Source organism: Notechis scutatus, chromosome 2 (assembly GCF_049901735.1).
Source record: "Notechis scutatus isolate UNSWTSFEM ecotype Mainland chromosome 2, rNotScu1.2, whole genome shotgun sequence".
Lineage (NCBI taxonomy): Eukaryota > Metazoa > Chordata > Lepidosauria > Squamata > Elapidae > Notechis > Notechis scutatus.
Genome location: NC_142010.1, coordinates 113,058,978 through 113,077,276, shown reverse-complemented (window position 1 = coordinate 113,077,276; position 18,299 = coordinate 113,058,978). Strand labels below are relative to the sequence as shown.

The window sequence follows — 18,299 nt, the reverse complement described above, 5'->3', positions numbered from 1 at the left end:
GTATAGGTAAGTATTAAAAATCAAGGAAGAAGGCATCACCAAACAAAGCAGACTGCTCAAGAAGCCAAAAAGAGAATGCACGTGCTAACTTTTTTTCTATTTTGAGTCACCGTGCACGGTTGGATATAGGTTACCTCTAAATATTTTTGAACGACAAGCTTAAAAATCAACATCCATATACTCACCATGATATAGTGGTCAGAAGTGACCACTTCTGATCCACCACCATACACAAACTAATGGAAAACTAGGGCAGTTCTAAGCCCCTTCTAAGTGGACAGCTGACCTGGGGGAAAATGGCATCATTTCGTAAAATATCATTTTAACTACGTGCTTGTCCACCTGGAAGAAAATGCTTTATTGTCTTTTGTCCCAGCACAGACCATTGATTGATATGACAAACCCATTCTGCCTCCTGGAATATGACTTATTTGTTATACTTTTGTGGCAACCCTAGGTTTAGCTTTAAATTTATAGTTCCCATTTCAAAAAATATCCAAAGGATTACCTCTGATTCAAGCTAAACTGGTTTTGTAAAAAAAATAATAATAATCACCCTAGTAAAAGGGAAGGACAATAATTAAATCTTACATCTTGGATAAACTCTGGTCATAAGAATGTTACAGAAACCCACACAATCCAAAAATTTAAAAGTTATACAGTATTATCTTCTCATTAAGCACGAAAATCTAATATTTCCTCAATCTGAATGTGGAATTCTGGACATGGAGTTCTTCAGACAAAGCAAGGAAGGACTTCATCTGAAGTCTATTAATCTGGAGGACGTGAAAATTGGCCAAGGCTTCATTACCCACATTGACATTGACTCAAGCCAATCACTCTACATCCATTGCTTAATAGGTTCTCCAACTGTGGCATTCTTATCTACTAAGTGATAGGTTCAGAGTCAAGGTTATTTGAGGAACCATCTCATCCCCACTGAGATTGGCCCACCCGGGCTGGCACAGAAGGCGTGCTGTGAGCCCTGTCAGCCAGGGAATTCCAGCTGGCGGAGTCCAAGAGAAGAGTCTTCTCTGCCATTGCTCCCGTCCTCTGGAACATCTTATCTCCAGGAGTGAGGTCAGCTCTCATCCTCCTCACTTTCCACAGGAGCTTGAAGATCTGGCTCTGCCAGATCTGGAGGAACCTCTTGCTTCAACCGGTTGACAGATTAATAACAGATTCCCACCCCCCCCTCCCACTCCCATCCTCAGCCTACTCCCTCCCTCCCATCTTTTAGCTTAATTTATATCTGATAAATTTGTTTTTTATAGTGTTTTATTCTTATTATATTCATATTGTTGTATTGTTTTATTTATTTTTAACATTGTAAACTGCCCGAAATCACCTTGTGGTTGAGATAGGTGGCAGATTAAATTAAATTGTAGATAGATAGATAGATAGATAGATAGATAGATAGATAGATAACCTACCTCCAAAATAAGCCCTACTTAAGGGCCTGTGCAGCTGTCACCTGTCCATTCCATCTGGTTGTCCTGCTACGGTCACAAGGTGAGGTATGGGGTGTGTGTGTGTGTGTGTATCACATGCGCCCCGCACTGGCTTACCTCAGGGCCCCCACAGCCTGGCCATCCATGCCCCGACACCTGCCTCACGGTGGCAGCACCAATAACCATGTGCAGGAGGAGCCCACCGGCCCACTTCTGCTGCTCATGAGGCAGGTGTAGAGACGTGGATGGCCTGGCTGTGGGGGCCCTGAGGTAAGTTTGTGGGGGGTGGGGGATCTCCACCCCCACCCCGCATCATGGCACCGTGAGCAAGCAGAAGAAGTGGGCCTCCCATACATGGGGAAAAAAAGAAAGACTCCCTGTAAATAAGGCCTAGTGCTTATTTTGGAGCCCCCCAAAAAATAAAACTCTGTCTTGTTTTCGGGGAAACATGGGCAAGTAGGTATATGCTTACTGTTGCTCATGGGTTGATTTCTAAAAGTGTTTGAACAAGACTGGTTGTGGATTCCAGAAAAGCACATCCTAACCAAGATAAAATATGGAAGGATGAAAATAAATGCCAACTGAATGAGACACACATGCTGCAAAGCGGCACTTCTGATCTATCGAAAGCAATGTACTAAAAGCCAAACTCGCCCATAGTGTTTGCACCTTTCTGATTTTCACACCTGCCATATTTTTAACATTTCAGTAATCAAACCGATTGACCTTGTTCTACGGAGGATTTAAAAAAACAAAACAAAAAACCCTAGCAAGTTCTGTTTTCCAAACAAGCTTAACACAAACAAAGATCAAAAACTTCCTCGGATCTCTACTTCAAACGTGCATCCCAGAGAGAAGCTAGAACAGGCAGAGATAACAGTTCATTAGTCACCAGCTGGAGCCATCTGTTCAGTGATTTGCAAGCCTGTTTTCTCCACTCAGGAGGTGAGAGCCAAAGAAGGAGACAGGCAAACAACAGAAATCTTGGTCCCCCCCTTTCAAATCCATACATCCTGACAGGCATCCTTGCCAGGAAGGAGACACACTTCCATCCTTTTGAAAACGAACTCAGCTTCCCTTTCAGCCTGGGCAAGCAAGGACCCTCCCCACCACAGAACGAATTTACCTTAATGTCTTTCTAAAACAAAACTGTTTTATTTAAATATTTGAATTCCCGGTAGGATGTGTGCTAAAAGCTTTCCTGTATTCTCCTCCGCCTTCCTGGGATCAAGCACACGGCGTCTCCTTTTCAAAGAAAAGAGCTCTCCAACAGCAGTCCTTCAAGGCAAGGCAACAACAGACAAGACAAGGAAAGACCAGCTGTAAAAACACCTGTTTCTTGTTCTTCCTTGTTCCTCTTGCACGTGTGCCCCTGCTAAGCAGTAAAGCTGGCCCTTCTTAACAGTGCCTTCAAACACAGCTGTATGCTGATCGTTTTCCCAGAAGCTCTTCCAGTGAACCATGACTGGCAAAAAGCACATCCGTCCAGGTTTTACACCTGCTACCGGCTGCCAGTTAAGGAATTCTATGGCTCCTAATTGCTGCATATACAGTAATGCCAAAGCAATCTCTTCTGCTTGAATCATAAAGGAAAGGAAATACAGCGCTGCAGACTTTTGGGCTGACGCTGCCTGTGTCCAGAATCCAGATTAAATGCCCCCCCCATCCTTAAATTCCCCTGCTTGCTTTTGGGCTTCGCCTCCACCCAGTACACCAAAGAGGCAGCCGTACATTCTTCAAAAGCAAAAAGAACAGAGCATCTCATACAACCTCAAGGCATCCAGAGCCTCCAATCTTGGCAGACAGCAAGAAAAATGCTATTACCTCTACCCAGGTGGTCATCATGGCTCTGCCTCACCATCTGGCACAGCTCACATTCCTATACCTGAAGAACAGGTGGACTGCGGATTTACTCGGCCATTCGTTAAAAGACAGCTTTCTTGGTAAAACATAAGGTGATACTCACATGCTGATATGCATATCCTCCAGAACAGGAACTAGTCACCATCACATTAGTAGACATCTAACAGTGAGTCAAGAACATGGAGAGATGGACAGCACCTGGCCTGGACATCATCCACACAGACTGGCTAAACAAACTAACAGCAGTCATGAACACTTAGCAGCACAGATGAACCAGTTGCTAGCAGCAGGATTCTACCAGACTATCTAAAAGAAGCAAGGGCAGTGCTGATCATGAAAGACACCCCCCCCCCCCAGGGAACATCACTTTCTAACTAGCAGTCAATAACCTGCCTCCCCACAACATGAAAAGTCCTACTTGGGCATCATAGCTGCCATATGGGCCAGTACATGAGCACAGTTCAGAAGAACGTTGGGGAAAACACCAGAGGCTCAAAACATCAGTTGCTCACAGATACAGTAGTTGCCCAAGATTCAAGGTCTAATCAGATCAATCTGAGCAAAACCTGGAAAGATTGTAGAAAAGCCTATGGTTCAATGCCATACACATGGATCTGTGAATACCAAGCACCATACAAAGTGAGCAGGGCACTAAGGACCTTCCTCAAGAACTCAATGGGATTGTGGAAGACAACACCAGAGGTCAACTCCAAACAGCCGGCATAAATAGCCATCAAGTGCAGCATATACCAAGTTGATGCACTGTACCCACTGCTGCTCTGCATAGGCCTGAACCCCCCTCACTCACATAAATGCAAGGACCGGATATGGTTACATGTTCAAGAGTAGAACCACCATCTGTACCTCCTCTAGATAAATGACAATGAGCTGTATGCTAAGCATTGACTTAACATGAATCTATGGTGAGGACACTGTCATTCAGACTACAGATGTGGCTGGATGATAATAGTTAGTAGTTAGATAATAAAGTGGAAGTACCAGCAGGCCACATAGCAGACATGGAAACCATGAGGAGGAGGCAAGGAACAACATCCAAATATCACAGGTCCTAGAGAGCCATCTCAGTGGGAAGAAGATCCAAGCCATCAACACATATGTCCTGTCAATCATCAGACAGACTACCAGTATAGTGAGCTGGCCAGAGGGCTGCTGATATGAAGATCTTGGCGTTCCTCACAATGTACAGAGGTTTTCATCCCAAATCCAATGTCCAGAGACTATACACCAGCTGGAAAGAGAACAGGTGGAGTCTAGTGAGGATCAAAGCCATCACCCTGAATGAAATCCAGAGCATCCAGGTGCAGATCAGTAAAGTGGCACCAAAAGATGAGCTGCCAAGAGAATGCCTGAGGCAGCAGCAGACAAGGGAAGAAGATCAAACAGAAGATCAAGCAGAGGCAGAGGAACTGCCATGGCAAAACAAAACACTTCATGGGAGGTACCATCGACAGATAGCCATGGTGGCAGATATTGGGAAATTCTACCCGTGTCTGGAAAGGGCGGGACTAAAAGACAGCACTGAGGCACTAATCATTGCAGCACAAGAAAAGGCACTAAGCACCAGATCCATTGAAGTAGGAGATCTACCACACTAGATAGGGCCTGAAGTGCAGATTGTGCAGTGAGGCCTCTCAGTCCGTCCAACACGTAGCGGCAGGGTGTAAGATGCAGGCAGAAACAGAATACGCTGAGCGGTACAATCCAACTGAGCTGGACATACAGCATAAAAACATACAGGGACATATGAATAGTTTATGGGCAAGTTTAGAGGGAAGATGCCACAGAAGGTCATGGAGAATAACAGAACTAAGGTCCTGAAAGGCAGGTCCTGACCATCAACTGTGACAGTAGTCAAGGACCAGAAACAGTGATGGTGATAGATGTAGCAGTTCCAAGTGACCACATCAGGACGAAGGAGTATGAGGAAAATGGAGAAGTATAAGCATCTGACATTAAAGATCAAAGTGATCCCAGTGATGGTAGGAGCACCTGAGGCTGTGACTCCTAAGCTGGACGAGTCATGCCAACAGGTTCCACGAATAACTTTGTCGCTGTCTGTCCAGAAGAGTGCTAGGAACAGCTAAGCTAATGCGCACAACCCTCAAACTCCTAGGCTTCTGATAGAGGACCCGAGATTGAGGAAGACGCCTACCATCCAAAGGGGTCAAAAGAGATTGTTTAAATTAATTTACAAAAACACAAGAACAGTTTTTTCCTGAAAGCCATCACTCTGCTAAAGAAATAATTCCCTCAACACTGTTCAACTATTACAAAGTCTGTACTACTATTACTATTAACCTTCTCATCACTCCTTATCACCCATCTCCTCCCACTTGTGATTGTAGGATTGTAACTTTGTTGCTTGTATGCTTACGATTTATATTGACTGTTTCCTAGTATGATTTGATTGCTGATTGTACCCTATGACTCATTAAATGTTGTACCTTATGATTCTTGATTCTTAACGAATGCATCTTTTCTTTTATGTATACTGAGAGTATTTACGCCAAGACAAATTCCTTGTGTGTCCAATCACACTTGGCCAATAAAGTATTCTATTCTATTCTATTCTATTCTATTCTATTCTATTCTATTCTATTCTTCCAGACTGATCCAGTAAGCAATGATTTTTGTAGCAATTACTTTTTCTCAGTGATGTTCTACCCAGATCATCCGTTGTCCCAATCCCCTTGCTGCAAACATGCCTTTCCATACTCCTGCCTCTGTCCCTAATCTAATGTTGACCTGTTTGTATACAAACAGAAGAAGCTGAAAATTAAGTTACGTCATGCAGTAGCCAACATTGGGGCATATATTCCATGGTCTTTTGATCCACGTCACATTTTATTTTAAATGAACTCTTAACTGGGATCTAAGAACAGTCAAATACCACCAAATAATGGTACAAAATGATTTCTTGTACCGTATCCACAATTTTTAGGAGATTGGGCTTTAAGGATACTTTGAAAAACCAATACAACCACTCAGATTCATTCAGATATTATTTTGGGTTTTTTTTCTGGATTCTACATAAAATATTCTTGGGTTTGCTAGAAGAGAAACTGAAACATGTACAAAGGAAGGTTTTGTGCGCAAAAGAAGCAGAGGTCAATCCAGTCCTGAAGCAGGGATCCTGAGATCAGCTACTACCATATATCAACTGGAGCCTAAAGTTTACAAAAAAATGCAGAAAGCCTGGCTTCTACAATTTATATTTCTTTCCACAGAGATGTCGCACTACCTAACAATCAAAGGACTGTTAATCCTTTCTCTGGTTATTCCTTTCTGTGCCTGAAATGAAGTTTCAACCTACAGACTCCACTTCAGACAATTAAGTCAATTCTCACCCTAGCCATCACATGTCTCTCTGAAGTGTCAATCCCCCCCACCCCCAAAACTACAAAATACTGAGAAAAATAAATAAAGCATACAAATTGTGACTGTTCCACATCCTGGCTATCCCCAAAACCTAAAGACCCTTCGCTTCTGATTTCTGAAGCATTAGCAATTATTATCCTCAGCCATGAAGGGGAAAAGGGACTTCTCTGGGTCACAGATTATGTTCTGAAACAGCACATAAGCTGCTTTTGTTGAGTTACAGAGTGGATGAGAAGTTATCCAAATTCTAAGTCGAATGTAAGAGTCTAAAAAAAATCTTTTTCTGAGGGGTAAACAGTTTTTACTCAAATTGTATAGAGTGAAGAGCAACACTCTTCACCATTACATGATTATCCCTGGCACATTATGCCAGGCATACAGGAATCTAAAGAGAATTTTGATACTTAGTAAATTTAGCACTTTGGAAAATTCCTTCCTGCTGCTTTCTGGATTCTGTGCTTTAATCTGGAGATATCAGGAGCAAGCATTCCAGATCTGCCCCAAATATATGAATTAGAATACCTAACGAAGTACAGATAGTCCTTGATTTACAACCACCGTTGAACCCAAAATTTTGTTGGTGAGACATTTGTTAAGTGACTTTTGTCCCTTTCTTGCCACTGTTGCTAAGTGAACCACTGTAGTTGCTTGCCAGAAGGTTGCAAAAGGTGATCACGGGACTTCGAGACACTGCAACAGTCGTAAATATGAGTCAGTTGCCAAGCGTCTGAATTTTGATCACATGACCATGGGAATGTCACAACACTCGTGTGAAAAGCTAAATCATGAGTCACTTTTTTCAGTGCCGCTGTAATTTTGATAGTCACTAAGTGAACTGTTGTAAGTCAAGGACTACCTGTATTAGCATTTAAATTGTTTTTTTTTTATACAGCCAATGTAGAGGTGTTGAGATATTTTGTTAAGATTGAATTGCTCCCCCTTCCTTTTGGAATGCTCTCTATTCAACATTTCAAGTTGTAAAGTCAGTGCAATTTTCTAATTTCTTTTTAGGAGACATTCCTGTATATATAAATAAAATTAGCATAAAGCATTCATAGAGGTGCTTCTTATCTCTGCGATTTGAATTCTCAGTGGATGTTTTAAATAAAACAAATAGTGCAACCAAGGGATACTTCAAGCACCTCAGGACCCCACAGTTGGAATTCAACCATGTTCACTTTGAAGTGTCACATGAATTTAAAGGATTTTATTTCCTGGATGTATGCTTTAGAATTAGAAGCCTGTTTACATTCTATTTCATTTTGCTTTTTAAAAGAACATCCTCTTGTTTCAACAACGGAGCTATGTATACACAGATATGCTGTACTGATGACTTAGAAGTTGTTGGTTTTTTTTGTAGATAATACACCTCCTAGTAGTTCCTTTATATGAATAAATGCTGCAAACCTGAACAAGGTAGGACAGGGATGTCAAACTCATGTACTGCAACTTCCTCCTCTCCTTTGCTAAACCAGGTGTGGGCGTGGCCAGCGTGTGAGGCAGCTAGGCCACGAGTTTGACAGCCCTGATCTAGGAGAAAGACATTTCTTTATCATCCCATCCCTTACCATCCCACCATGATGAAATTTGGACTCTTACGTATTTGTTAAATGCAACATTCTGCAGCAGGGATGAGAAACCCTCCCGCTCCTGAACCTCCTTGCCCCCTCCATCATGATTGCTAGCAGTAGGGAGGGAACCACCCCTGTTTTGCTGAATGCTGACCGTAGTTTCCTGCTACAGGTAGTCCTCAATTTAGAACAATTTGTTTAATTTGAAGTTACAATGGCATTGAAAAAAGTGACTTATGGCTATTTTTTCACTCTTAGGGGCATTGCAGGATCTCCATGATCAATATTCAGTTGGCAACTGACTCATATTTATGATGGTTGCAATGTCCCGGGGTCATGAGATCACCCCAGTGGTGGTATTTTTACTACCAGTTCTACCAGTTCAGGCTTGGTGAGCGTGGTGTGCCTTGGTTTGGTGGTTGTGGCTTGGTGGGCATGGCAAGGAGGGATACTGTAAAATACCTAGTCCCTCTCCACTCCTGGGGGAAGGTTACTGCAAAATCCCCATTCCCTCCCCACTCCACTAACCTGCTTTCCACCTCTGTTCTCCTGTGCAGGGCAACAAAAGAAGACCCAGCCAATCAGCTGGGACTCGGGACGCAGAGAATAGATGGGGGCGGGGCCAGTCAGGGGTGGGATTTGCTGGTTCTCCGAACTACTCAAAATATCCGCTACCGGTTCTCCAGAACTGGTCAGAACCTGCTGAATACCCACCTCTGGATCACCCTTTGCGCCCTTCTGACCAGCAACGTCAATGGGGAAGCCAGGTTCACCTAACAACTGTGGCCACTAATTTAACAACTGCAGCAACTCACTTAATAACTGTTGCAAGAAAAGTCGAGAAACAGGGCAAAATTCACTTCACAAATATCTCGCTTAGCAAGAGAAATTATATTGTATATATAATTTCTGTAAACTGAAATGGGAAAACATGAAAGCATTTTTATTTTTAAAGTAAAAAATAAAGAAAGTCTCTAGAAACCCAGCCCCACCCATGATATTGATGAGGTCCCACCCAAGGTATAGCCTTGGGGCCTTCCACTGTTTGAAAGGATTGTTTTTAAAAAGTTCATCTTTTTTTTTCTCTTCTAGAACTCCCATTCTTGAACCACAACAGCATCAATTTTTCTCTTAAAAGTCTGTCACACAAACACCACACTTAGCGAAAAGCCTTTGTCTTCCAACAGAACATGAAGAAATCAGGAAAGGCAGTAAGAGTTTTTGAAACAGAAAATCCCAAACTGTTGCTTTAAAAAAGCGTGATTTAAACACCCCACTTTGCAACGAATTGTCTCTTTAGGGAAGTCACATAAGAGCTGCAGGCAACCATTGGTTCTTTCATGTATCATGAAGAGATAAAAGGTGTGTTGGGAAAGGCTGGTTTCTTTCTTTTTATATTTCAATATTGAAATGCACAAAGATTACCGCTCCAGAATCTTCGTAATACAATCAGTGGGATTTCTCCTGAAATAAATGAGCCACAAATTGGAGTTCAGTTTTAACTGGTAACTGGCGTTTGGAGCATGACTGGGAGAGCCTTTGAATTATTCACTGTGAATTCAAGCTGCGCTCCTCTGCCAAGTACAACAGTAAACCTCCATTAACTTCAAGAGCAGACACACTTAGGACTGTAGTATCAGTTCCCCGACTACTATCCAACAGCCCCAAAATCAATAGGTTATATTGCTTGCAATTGACTAAAATTACATCTTAGGGTGTAATTGGCTTAATGGATATTTTTCAGAGAAGCAGTAACTCAACGCTGGGAATTTATTTTTTGAAAGAAGTCCCTTAAGGAACCATCCAATCCAAACCCAATAAAATCATAGCAGATAAAAGACAAGCCACTAATTTATTCACATAAGTCCCGCTCTCCCCCCTGCAAAGAAATGCACAACTATTTTGCATTAATTATTTTATATGCACTGTGAATCACAGTTCTATATTGGCTTGATTAAATCTATACTGACTGCTCTCTTTTTAGCCTGCTTTAATCTGCATGATAATGTAGCTACTGCATTTTTCAAAAAAATAAAAAATAAATACTGGGTTGGTCAAATGAAGTGATCAGAGACAAAATAGAAATCTTAGGAAGGATGGCTTCCATGTCTTCACTTGAATGAGAAGACACACAAACCCATCCAGAGAACAAAAATAAACTATTCCACAATCTAAAACGTTTATTTACTTTTTATTTATTTACTTCCCGCCTTTATAAGTAACTCAAGGCAGTGAATACACACACAGAATACTTCTTCCTCCTCCTATTTTCCCACAACAGCCCTGTGAGGTAGGCTGGCCTAAAGTCATCCAGCGAGCTTTCAGATCTAAGGTGGGACTAGAACTCCCAGTCTGCAGGTATCTAGGCCAGCACTTTAAGTCCACACAACTTTTAATTACCAAGTTTGAGAAACGCTGCTTTAGAATATACTGAAGTGTTTTACAGAACGAATCACAACAATAAATAATTTTGTTGTTGATATAAGGGTCCACTAAAAGGATGGAGGGGGGGGATGGGACCCAGGAAGCTCCTAAGCATCTAAGAAGGAAAGGTAGCAGAGGTGAAAGGAGTTCCATCAAAAGATTCCCACAGAGGGATCTGTCCAACCATTTTAACAGTTCCATAGGGCAAAGGTGTTCCTTATTTGGTAGAACGCTGAAAGTGCCCTCTAGCACAGCAGATGGCAAGACATCAAACTGGACTTCTTTAAAAAGCTCTCTAACATTTGGGCAGCCCCAAGGTTTTAAAACAACAGGCAGACTAGATGAATTGAATTAAGAAAGCTAGCATATTACTGAGATAGCTCTTACCCACGCTTGCTAGCATTGATGAAACTTTAGCCCAAAGGTTGCCAGATTTTGAATATCACTTTTTACTGTGTTCTTCTTCAATAACAGTCTTAGGGGAGCTTTACTGTATGATTATTTAGTCCGAAGTCAATTCATTAAACTCAGAGCTTGAAGCATATGTTCCCCAAGACTACCTTTTCCGACCCCAACCAATACTGCTGAGTTACCTTTTGCATAACCTACTTAACCTGTTCTCTAATTGGAAGATCCTCGTCCAGTTTTTGCTCTCCAGATGTGCTAGAGTTCAACTCTCCTAATCCCAGCGATTGCCCCCGTTGACATGCAATTTGTAGTATAAAAACATATGGAGAGTGCCAGGGAGGGCAAAGCTGCCAATGTGGCAAAGGGCAAGAGTTTTGTTGATTGCTACCTGACTGCATCCATAGACCTGGTGGTTGCAACAATGGCAGAAATTCATGTCAAGAAGTTTGATTTTCTATGCCTTCTTCAGTTCTATTTAATTAAGAAAGAATGCTTGTTCCTTCTTTTTATACAGCGGTTATAATTTTAACTGCCAAACAATACTTTGGGTAAACATTGTGCTTCTGAAGGTCACAGAATCTGAAGACTACTATAGGCAGTCCTCAACTTATAACCACTCCTTTGGCGACTGTTCAAAGTTACAAAGGCGGTGAAAAAAGTGGCTTACAACTGGTCCTCGCACTTACAACCATTGCAGCATCTCCGCTGTCATGTGAATAAAATCCAGGCGCTTGGCAACTGGCATTATTTAAAACTGTTGCAGCATCCTGGGGTCACATGATGGTATTTGCAACCTTCCCAACAACAAAGTCAATGGGTGAAAAAGTCATAAAATCAGGTGTGACTTGCTTATCAACAGGAATTCTAGTTTCAGTTATGGTCGTAAGTGAAGGACTACCTCCAGCAGGAAAGCACTCAACTATGATAACATTTGGAGAATTTTCCCTTGGCTTTTAGAGGATGCATTCTTAAGACACTCATAACCTTTGATTTCCCAAACAGAAAAGTGAAACATAAATCTCTTCATAATTAGCGTGCTACAAGTGATGTCAGAGGCATGTTAACAATTTTTGTGGTAAGCATAAGAAGGATCAAGTCCATCTCAAACAATCAGGCTATTTTATATGCCTGCAAAAAAAACAGTACATGTATCTCAAGATATAACTTGGATAATCCATAACCAATACGGTTTTGAAAAAGCTACACTATGTTAAGCCCAACTATAGTAAGAAAATCAGGGTAAAACTGCAAATTCTGAAGGACACAAATTATGAACGAATAATAGAGAACTTCACAGCACCCAATAATTCAAATTCTTCAGGTGCCCGAATGTCTTTTTACCAGGAGTAAACTCCAATCATAACTACTCTATTTTAATTATACAGGCACACATATGCACATACACACATACACACAGACACACATATTAAGGCATGTTGAAAATTGTGGAATGGTTTACTGTGGCCAAATTTTCAAATTCTCATATGTAACAAAACAAACATTTCTATGTCATTCCAAACTGAAGCTTCTCAATTCAGGTGCAAGGATGTTTCCCCCCACCCCCCATAAATATTTATTAAATCAATGAAACAAACAAAAATGGTATACATTATTACTATTTTTGTTTCACTTCTTCAGTAAACTTGAAGTGGCTATGTTGACCTTTGCTTGAACATGAGTACATATATCCTTAGTGGGATTGAAAGAAAAATGCCAAACCAACTTTCATCTGAAATTTGGTGAAAAACAATAAACGTGGTAATGTAGATGGAACAAGGCTCAATCTTTTATTCAGGGCCTAGCATGAATTACATCCATATTACATCCTCCTGCTTGAGATATTTCACCGTCTAGGCTACTATATTTCTATATATATGGTGAATAGTAGGGCTAAGCTAAGTTGTGTTTGTCCTGAAGCTCAGGATACCCCCTCCCCACACAGGCCCTGCTCTCTCTCTCTCTCTCTCTCCCTCCCTCCCTCCCTCCTCTCTCTCTCTCTCTCTCTCTCTCTCTGTAGCTTGATTACTGTCTAGAATAGATCTAGCAGCAGCTCACCTCCTGGGGTGAGCTTATTTTTGCCATGCCCAGTGGAAATAACCAAAGCCAAAAGAGATTCTTTACATCCTACAGGGTGACAGAAATAAAGTCCATACACAGACATAGCTCACAATATAGTAGCATCATGGAGCAACTCAGAGCAATTTTGAAATGCAACCCAGCCTTGAAATAGAGGAGGCTGCCAATTTTCCCGATATTTTTGTTCCCCCTGTACTGTATTTAATGATCATTAAACACCACTTGGTATCCCTTTGATTCCCCTCCTGATGCAACACCATCTCACATCGCACCCTTCTCCGCATCTCATTTCGTTTAGCAAACACATTGCAAATGTCTTCAGATCTCTAGTTCCAAAAGAAACCCGGGAGCTTCCTCTGGCCACTCTCACGATTAAAGGGAAGCCGGACTTCAAACCCCACGTTCTTCATTGCAGAAGGATCCGTAGGGAAACCTGCCAACTGCTCGGCATTACGTGCCTCTAGTCCAGATCCGCCACACCAAGTTTTCTCTCGGAGGGAGCACAAAGAAGCGCGGTCTCCCATCCATCCGCCAAGAGACCAAGCCAACGACTCCGTTGCATTCAATTCCAGGCTCCAATTGCAGTTCAACTTCACAACAAGACTCAGGTTTTGGGAAACAGCTCCCGGTCCTCCCTTCAGAGAAACAGCGACAGGACGCGAATCCTCGCCGCTTCATTTCGCTGTATGACAATCCTTATTCTTATTTTTCTTCTTCTTTTTTTCTTTCCCCCACCCCCCCAAAGGCCAATTCCAAGATTCAGCCCTGCTTTTACCAGACTGCCCAAACTTACATGGATTCTCCCCCGGCCATCCCTCCCACCCACCCCAATAAGTCGATCGTCCGGGTGATCCTTTGCTTTTCGGTCCCTCTCCCAATGCCCCAGCGCGATTCCCCGTGGCAAAGTATTCCGCTCCCGTCCATCACCTCTCTACCCCGTTGAGTTCTTCACGCACCAACGCCGCCTGACCCAGAAGGCATCAACACCCGCACGCCTCCAAGAGCGGACGGACGCCTTTCCACTCCGGAGAGCACCGTTACCCCGTCCATCAAGGCTGACTCTGACCCGATGCACCGCCACTGGGGCTCCCGCTCCACCAGCCCCCGAGACTGGAAAAGTCCAGCCGGCGGCTCTTGGCACCGATCCCTCCCCGACCCACCCCCCAGCACCCCCCACCCCACTTTCCCGGGGAGGGGAGGGCGCCAGCCTCTTCCTTTCTCCCCCACCCTCCGTCCACCGCCGGGGATAGCGGCTCCCCCGCGCGATGCAACCCTTTGCAGGTTCCCGCTTGGGGTTTTGTTTCCCCCACCTTCCCCTGCCTTGCCCCCTTTTCCTTACCTCTCCCTGGTCGTCCTCCTCCAGGCTGCTGAAACTCCACACCACCAGGCCCTGGATGAGCAGAATGGCCAGCGCCGTGGCGATCGCCAGCTTGTACCGGCGAACCAGCTTCTGCACCCGGACGCTCGCCACCATCTTCATTCCAGGCGGCGGGCAAAGGCGGGTGGGGGGAGGAGGAGGAGGAGGAAGAGGGAGGGGCGTGGGAGGGGGAGAGAGCGAAGGAAGAGCCCGCTGGAAGAGGGCGGCAGAGTTGAGAAACCCTGCAAGACCGCGGGCGCGAGCACGCACGGCGCCGGCGAGCACACGCGCGCGCGCGCGGAGGAGGGTGGGGGGGAAGGGGCGGGGCTGGCGTATGGCCGTCCTGCTGGCTGCGAGCAAGTTGCGAGGGAAGGCGAGGCGGGCGTCTACGGCCAGCTTTGTTAAAATCCCAGGATGGGAAAGATAGGAGGAGGGAGGGTGACGGGCTCCTATGCATCCCGGAGAAGAAGAGGACTCGCTGCTTGACGAGCTCCCCCCCTCCCTCCTCCCCTTTTATCCTTGCCAATAGGGCTGGCCGAAGGTTTTACAATAAGGCAGGGTTTACATGAAGGGGTGAGGCTCTCGCCCTTCTCCCCTTTATAAACTGCAAATAAGGTATCCTCCCCCCCCCCCCATCTTGCTTGGGGCTTCGTGCCGGTAGTCGGTCGCCCACATCCCGCAGCAGCCCTTCTTTCCATACGGGAGGTGGGATGCAAAGGGAATCAATCAGCGACGGGGACAAAATTGGAGGCGGGATGAAAACTAGGAAACGGGTTATTTTGGTTATGAGTAGCGAGTAACTTTTGTTCCGGCCGAATCGGGACAGAGATCCCACTCGGTGACCTTGGCGGGAACTCTTTCACTGCTTAATCTACTACACGAATGGTCTGCAACGTGCCATTCTGAGATCCTTTGAAGAAAAAGAATGGAAATAGGGTAATATTAAAGGAAGGGGACACTTTTTAAACACGCAGGGATTTTTTTTTAAGTCGCAAAGCTGTTTGGACCAATATATCTTCTCTTTTGTTGTTTTGACAATTCGAGTTCCCAACTGCTCACATACACACTACGTGAGGAGACTATGTAAAAGAGTTCTGATATTTATTCACGTATGGATTTGTTTGTGGAAATGTCTGTATGGTGTGATTCGAGGACCTACTGCTGTAAGATATTTAATGTTCTCTATCATTGTTACAGATGGTTCTTCTTTGTACTCCAGAGTTTTGCAAGGTGGGATTAGCCACCTTCTAGCAATTTATTTTTGTTGGATGTATAAAAGAACACACTGAACATGCACTGGAAAAAAAATCTAGGTTTAAATATCTACTCAGACAACAATCTCTCTCAATAACTTTGGATCATCTTCAGTATGAGCGAATGTGGAGTTTGCTCTCTTTCCCATTCCTAGAAGCCTGACATTTAGACAAATCAGTCATCAATAGCCACATAGAAATAAATCATATTTACACACCATTCAAAAGAGACAATACAAAAGATAAGAAACAAAAACAGCAGAACACACATCCAGCAGCCAACAACCAGATAAGCAGGGATTAACAGTAGGCAAACAAACTATATCCTTAACCAAGAAGCTGCTAAGAAAAAACAAAACATACCCCACTAAAACTGGCAGGGGAAGCTACTGTACAAACTGTATAAAAAGGGAGAAAATCCCATTCTCAGCTTACACTGATGTTATTACCTAATTAGGTAATGAAACATCTGCAAGCCAATAACCATGTTCAGAAAATACTAAGGACCCCACAGTTAAACCCTGAGCTATAGATAATCTCTTCTGTTGGAACTTTGTATCAGTGGCTCAATCCTACCTGCAGCTCACAAAAACATTTGTCTTTTAATAAAATACCTTGGAAAAGATTCCATTAGATTTCTTCTGATTTTTTTTTTTTTTGCCACCATAGATTTGCTACCACTCTCCTACAAAGTCAATGTATCTTAGCTTAATTGTGAAAACAAAACTGAAGAAAATGGTAATAGGGCAAACAGCATGTCAACTGCTTTGCATCCTAGAGAAGACAGGATTCAAATTAGGAGTATCAAAGCCCCCACAATGTTTTGTGTGGCCTATGAAGGGCCTTATTCCAAAAATGATGGGGACCAGGCCTTTTAGGGAAACAGTTTCAGGAGTTTCCTAAGGTAAAATTGGTGCATTTTTATTTATTGTTTTATCATAGAAAATAAAATACAAAACTGTAAAACAAATGAAACAAAACAAAAGCATACATTCAACCCTAACAACAAAAAAGAAAAAATAGTGTACAAAAAAGAGGAAAAAGACATCAATTAAAATTAACATTTGACATGTAGGATCCACCCTGGTGAACTTGGTGCATTTTTATTTCTATATTCCATTTCTATAGCTGCCCATTTCAATCCAATTGACTCTTTAGTCATTGGCAAGAGTTAAGGCACTCCTCTTTCCAAAACCACAAAATTACTATGGGGTCATAAAAGGGAAGCCAGTAGGCCACATTTTTGCACTTCGTATCTAGTAGCATCATAAGTAACTTTATCAACATATTGATTTTTATTTAATTATTACTTGTGAACCTTTTCCATCTGATTCTTTTCCCTCCAAGGGTTTTATTGGATTGCACACAATTAAAAACAAAGCCAAATAAGATAATTAAGGCCATGTACATTAAAACACAAGTCTAAACAGTTAGAAACTACAATAACAAAAAGATGGGAGAGAGTGCATTCTAAACTACTCACAAAGCTGCCATTTAACAGACTCCATGCTTTCATGGGAACCCTAGGCCTGACGGCAGAACCAAGTATAACAAACTTCTCAGAAGGCTAACAGAGTTGGCGCCAATCTGTGGGGAATGATGTTGTAGAGGTCTCCAACCTTGGCAACTTTAAGACTTGTGGACTTCAACTCCCAGAATTCTCCAGCCAGCTATGCTGGCTGGAGAATTCTGGGAGTTGAAGTCCACAAGTCTTAAAGTTGCCAAGGTTGGAGACCTCTGTAAAGAGGACAAGTGCCATTGTAGAAAAAGTTCCTCTCCTGGATTGAGAAAACAAAGCTCCTTGATTGATGGAACCCACAACATGTCCCTCGTGCCAGACTTACTGAGATCTAACCTCTGTTGTCTTTGTTCTTAGTCACTGACTGTCTCTTCATTTTCCTCCATGATACCAGGTCATATTATAACAGTTGCATGTTGGCGCTACCTTTGGACTATGTCTGAATAAGAGGGAAACTACTACTGGTAGTCCTCCACACATGACTGTAATTGAGCCTACAATTGTAGATAAGTCCTTCCGGTTATTAAGTGGGTCATCGCATAACCTAATTTTACAACTTTTCTGTGGTGGTCATTAAGCGAATCTGTAGTCGTTAAATAAACCCATCATCCACAATGAGCATTTTTTTTTTCTGGAAAACAGAAGTAAACATTGGTTTCCAGCAAAAAAAAATAATCATAAATTTCAGTCGCATGACTATGGGACATTGCAAACAGATGTAAATGCAGGCCAGTTGCCAACCCCTCGAAATGCGATCACATGACTGAGGGACAGAGGGGATGGTGGTAAGTACCTTATTTTGGGTCCATCATAGCTTCAGACAGTCACTAAGCGGCCAGTTGTAAAGCAAGGATTACATGTATTTTAGTGCCGGCACACTAAGGATGACTTGAGATTGTCTTACCCAGAGGTGGGATTCAGCAGGTTCTGACCAGTTCTGGAGAACCAGTAGTGGAAATTTTGAGTAGTTTGGAGAAC

The 18,299-nt window shown here is 43.0% G+C and overlaps 1 protein-coding gene across 1 annotated transcript in view; it reads right to left on the bottom strand.

Moving 5' to 3' along the window:
- The window catches only part of XYLT2 (xylosyltransferase 2), a 43,126-nt gene extending 28,323 nt beyond the window's left edge, over positions 1–14,803 (bottom strand). The window contains exon 1 of the mRNA XM_026667401.2: positions 14,532–14,803. Coding sequence (XP_026523186.1) covers positions 14,532–14,672 — 141 coding nt within the window. The 5' untranslated portion in view covers positions 14,673–14,803. The remainder of the gene's footprint in view (positions 1–14,531) is intronic.
- Positions 14,804–18,299: the final 3,496 nt, after the last annotated feature.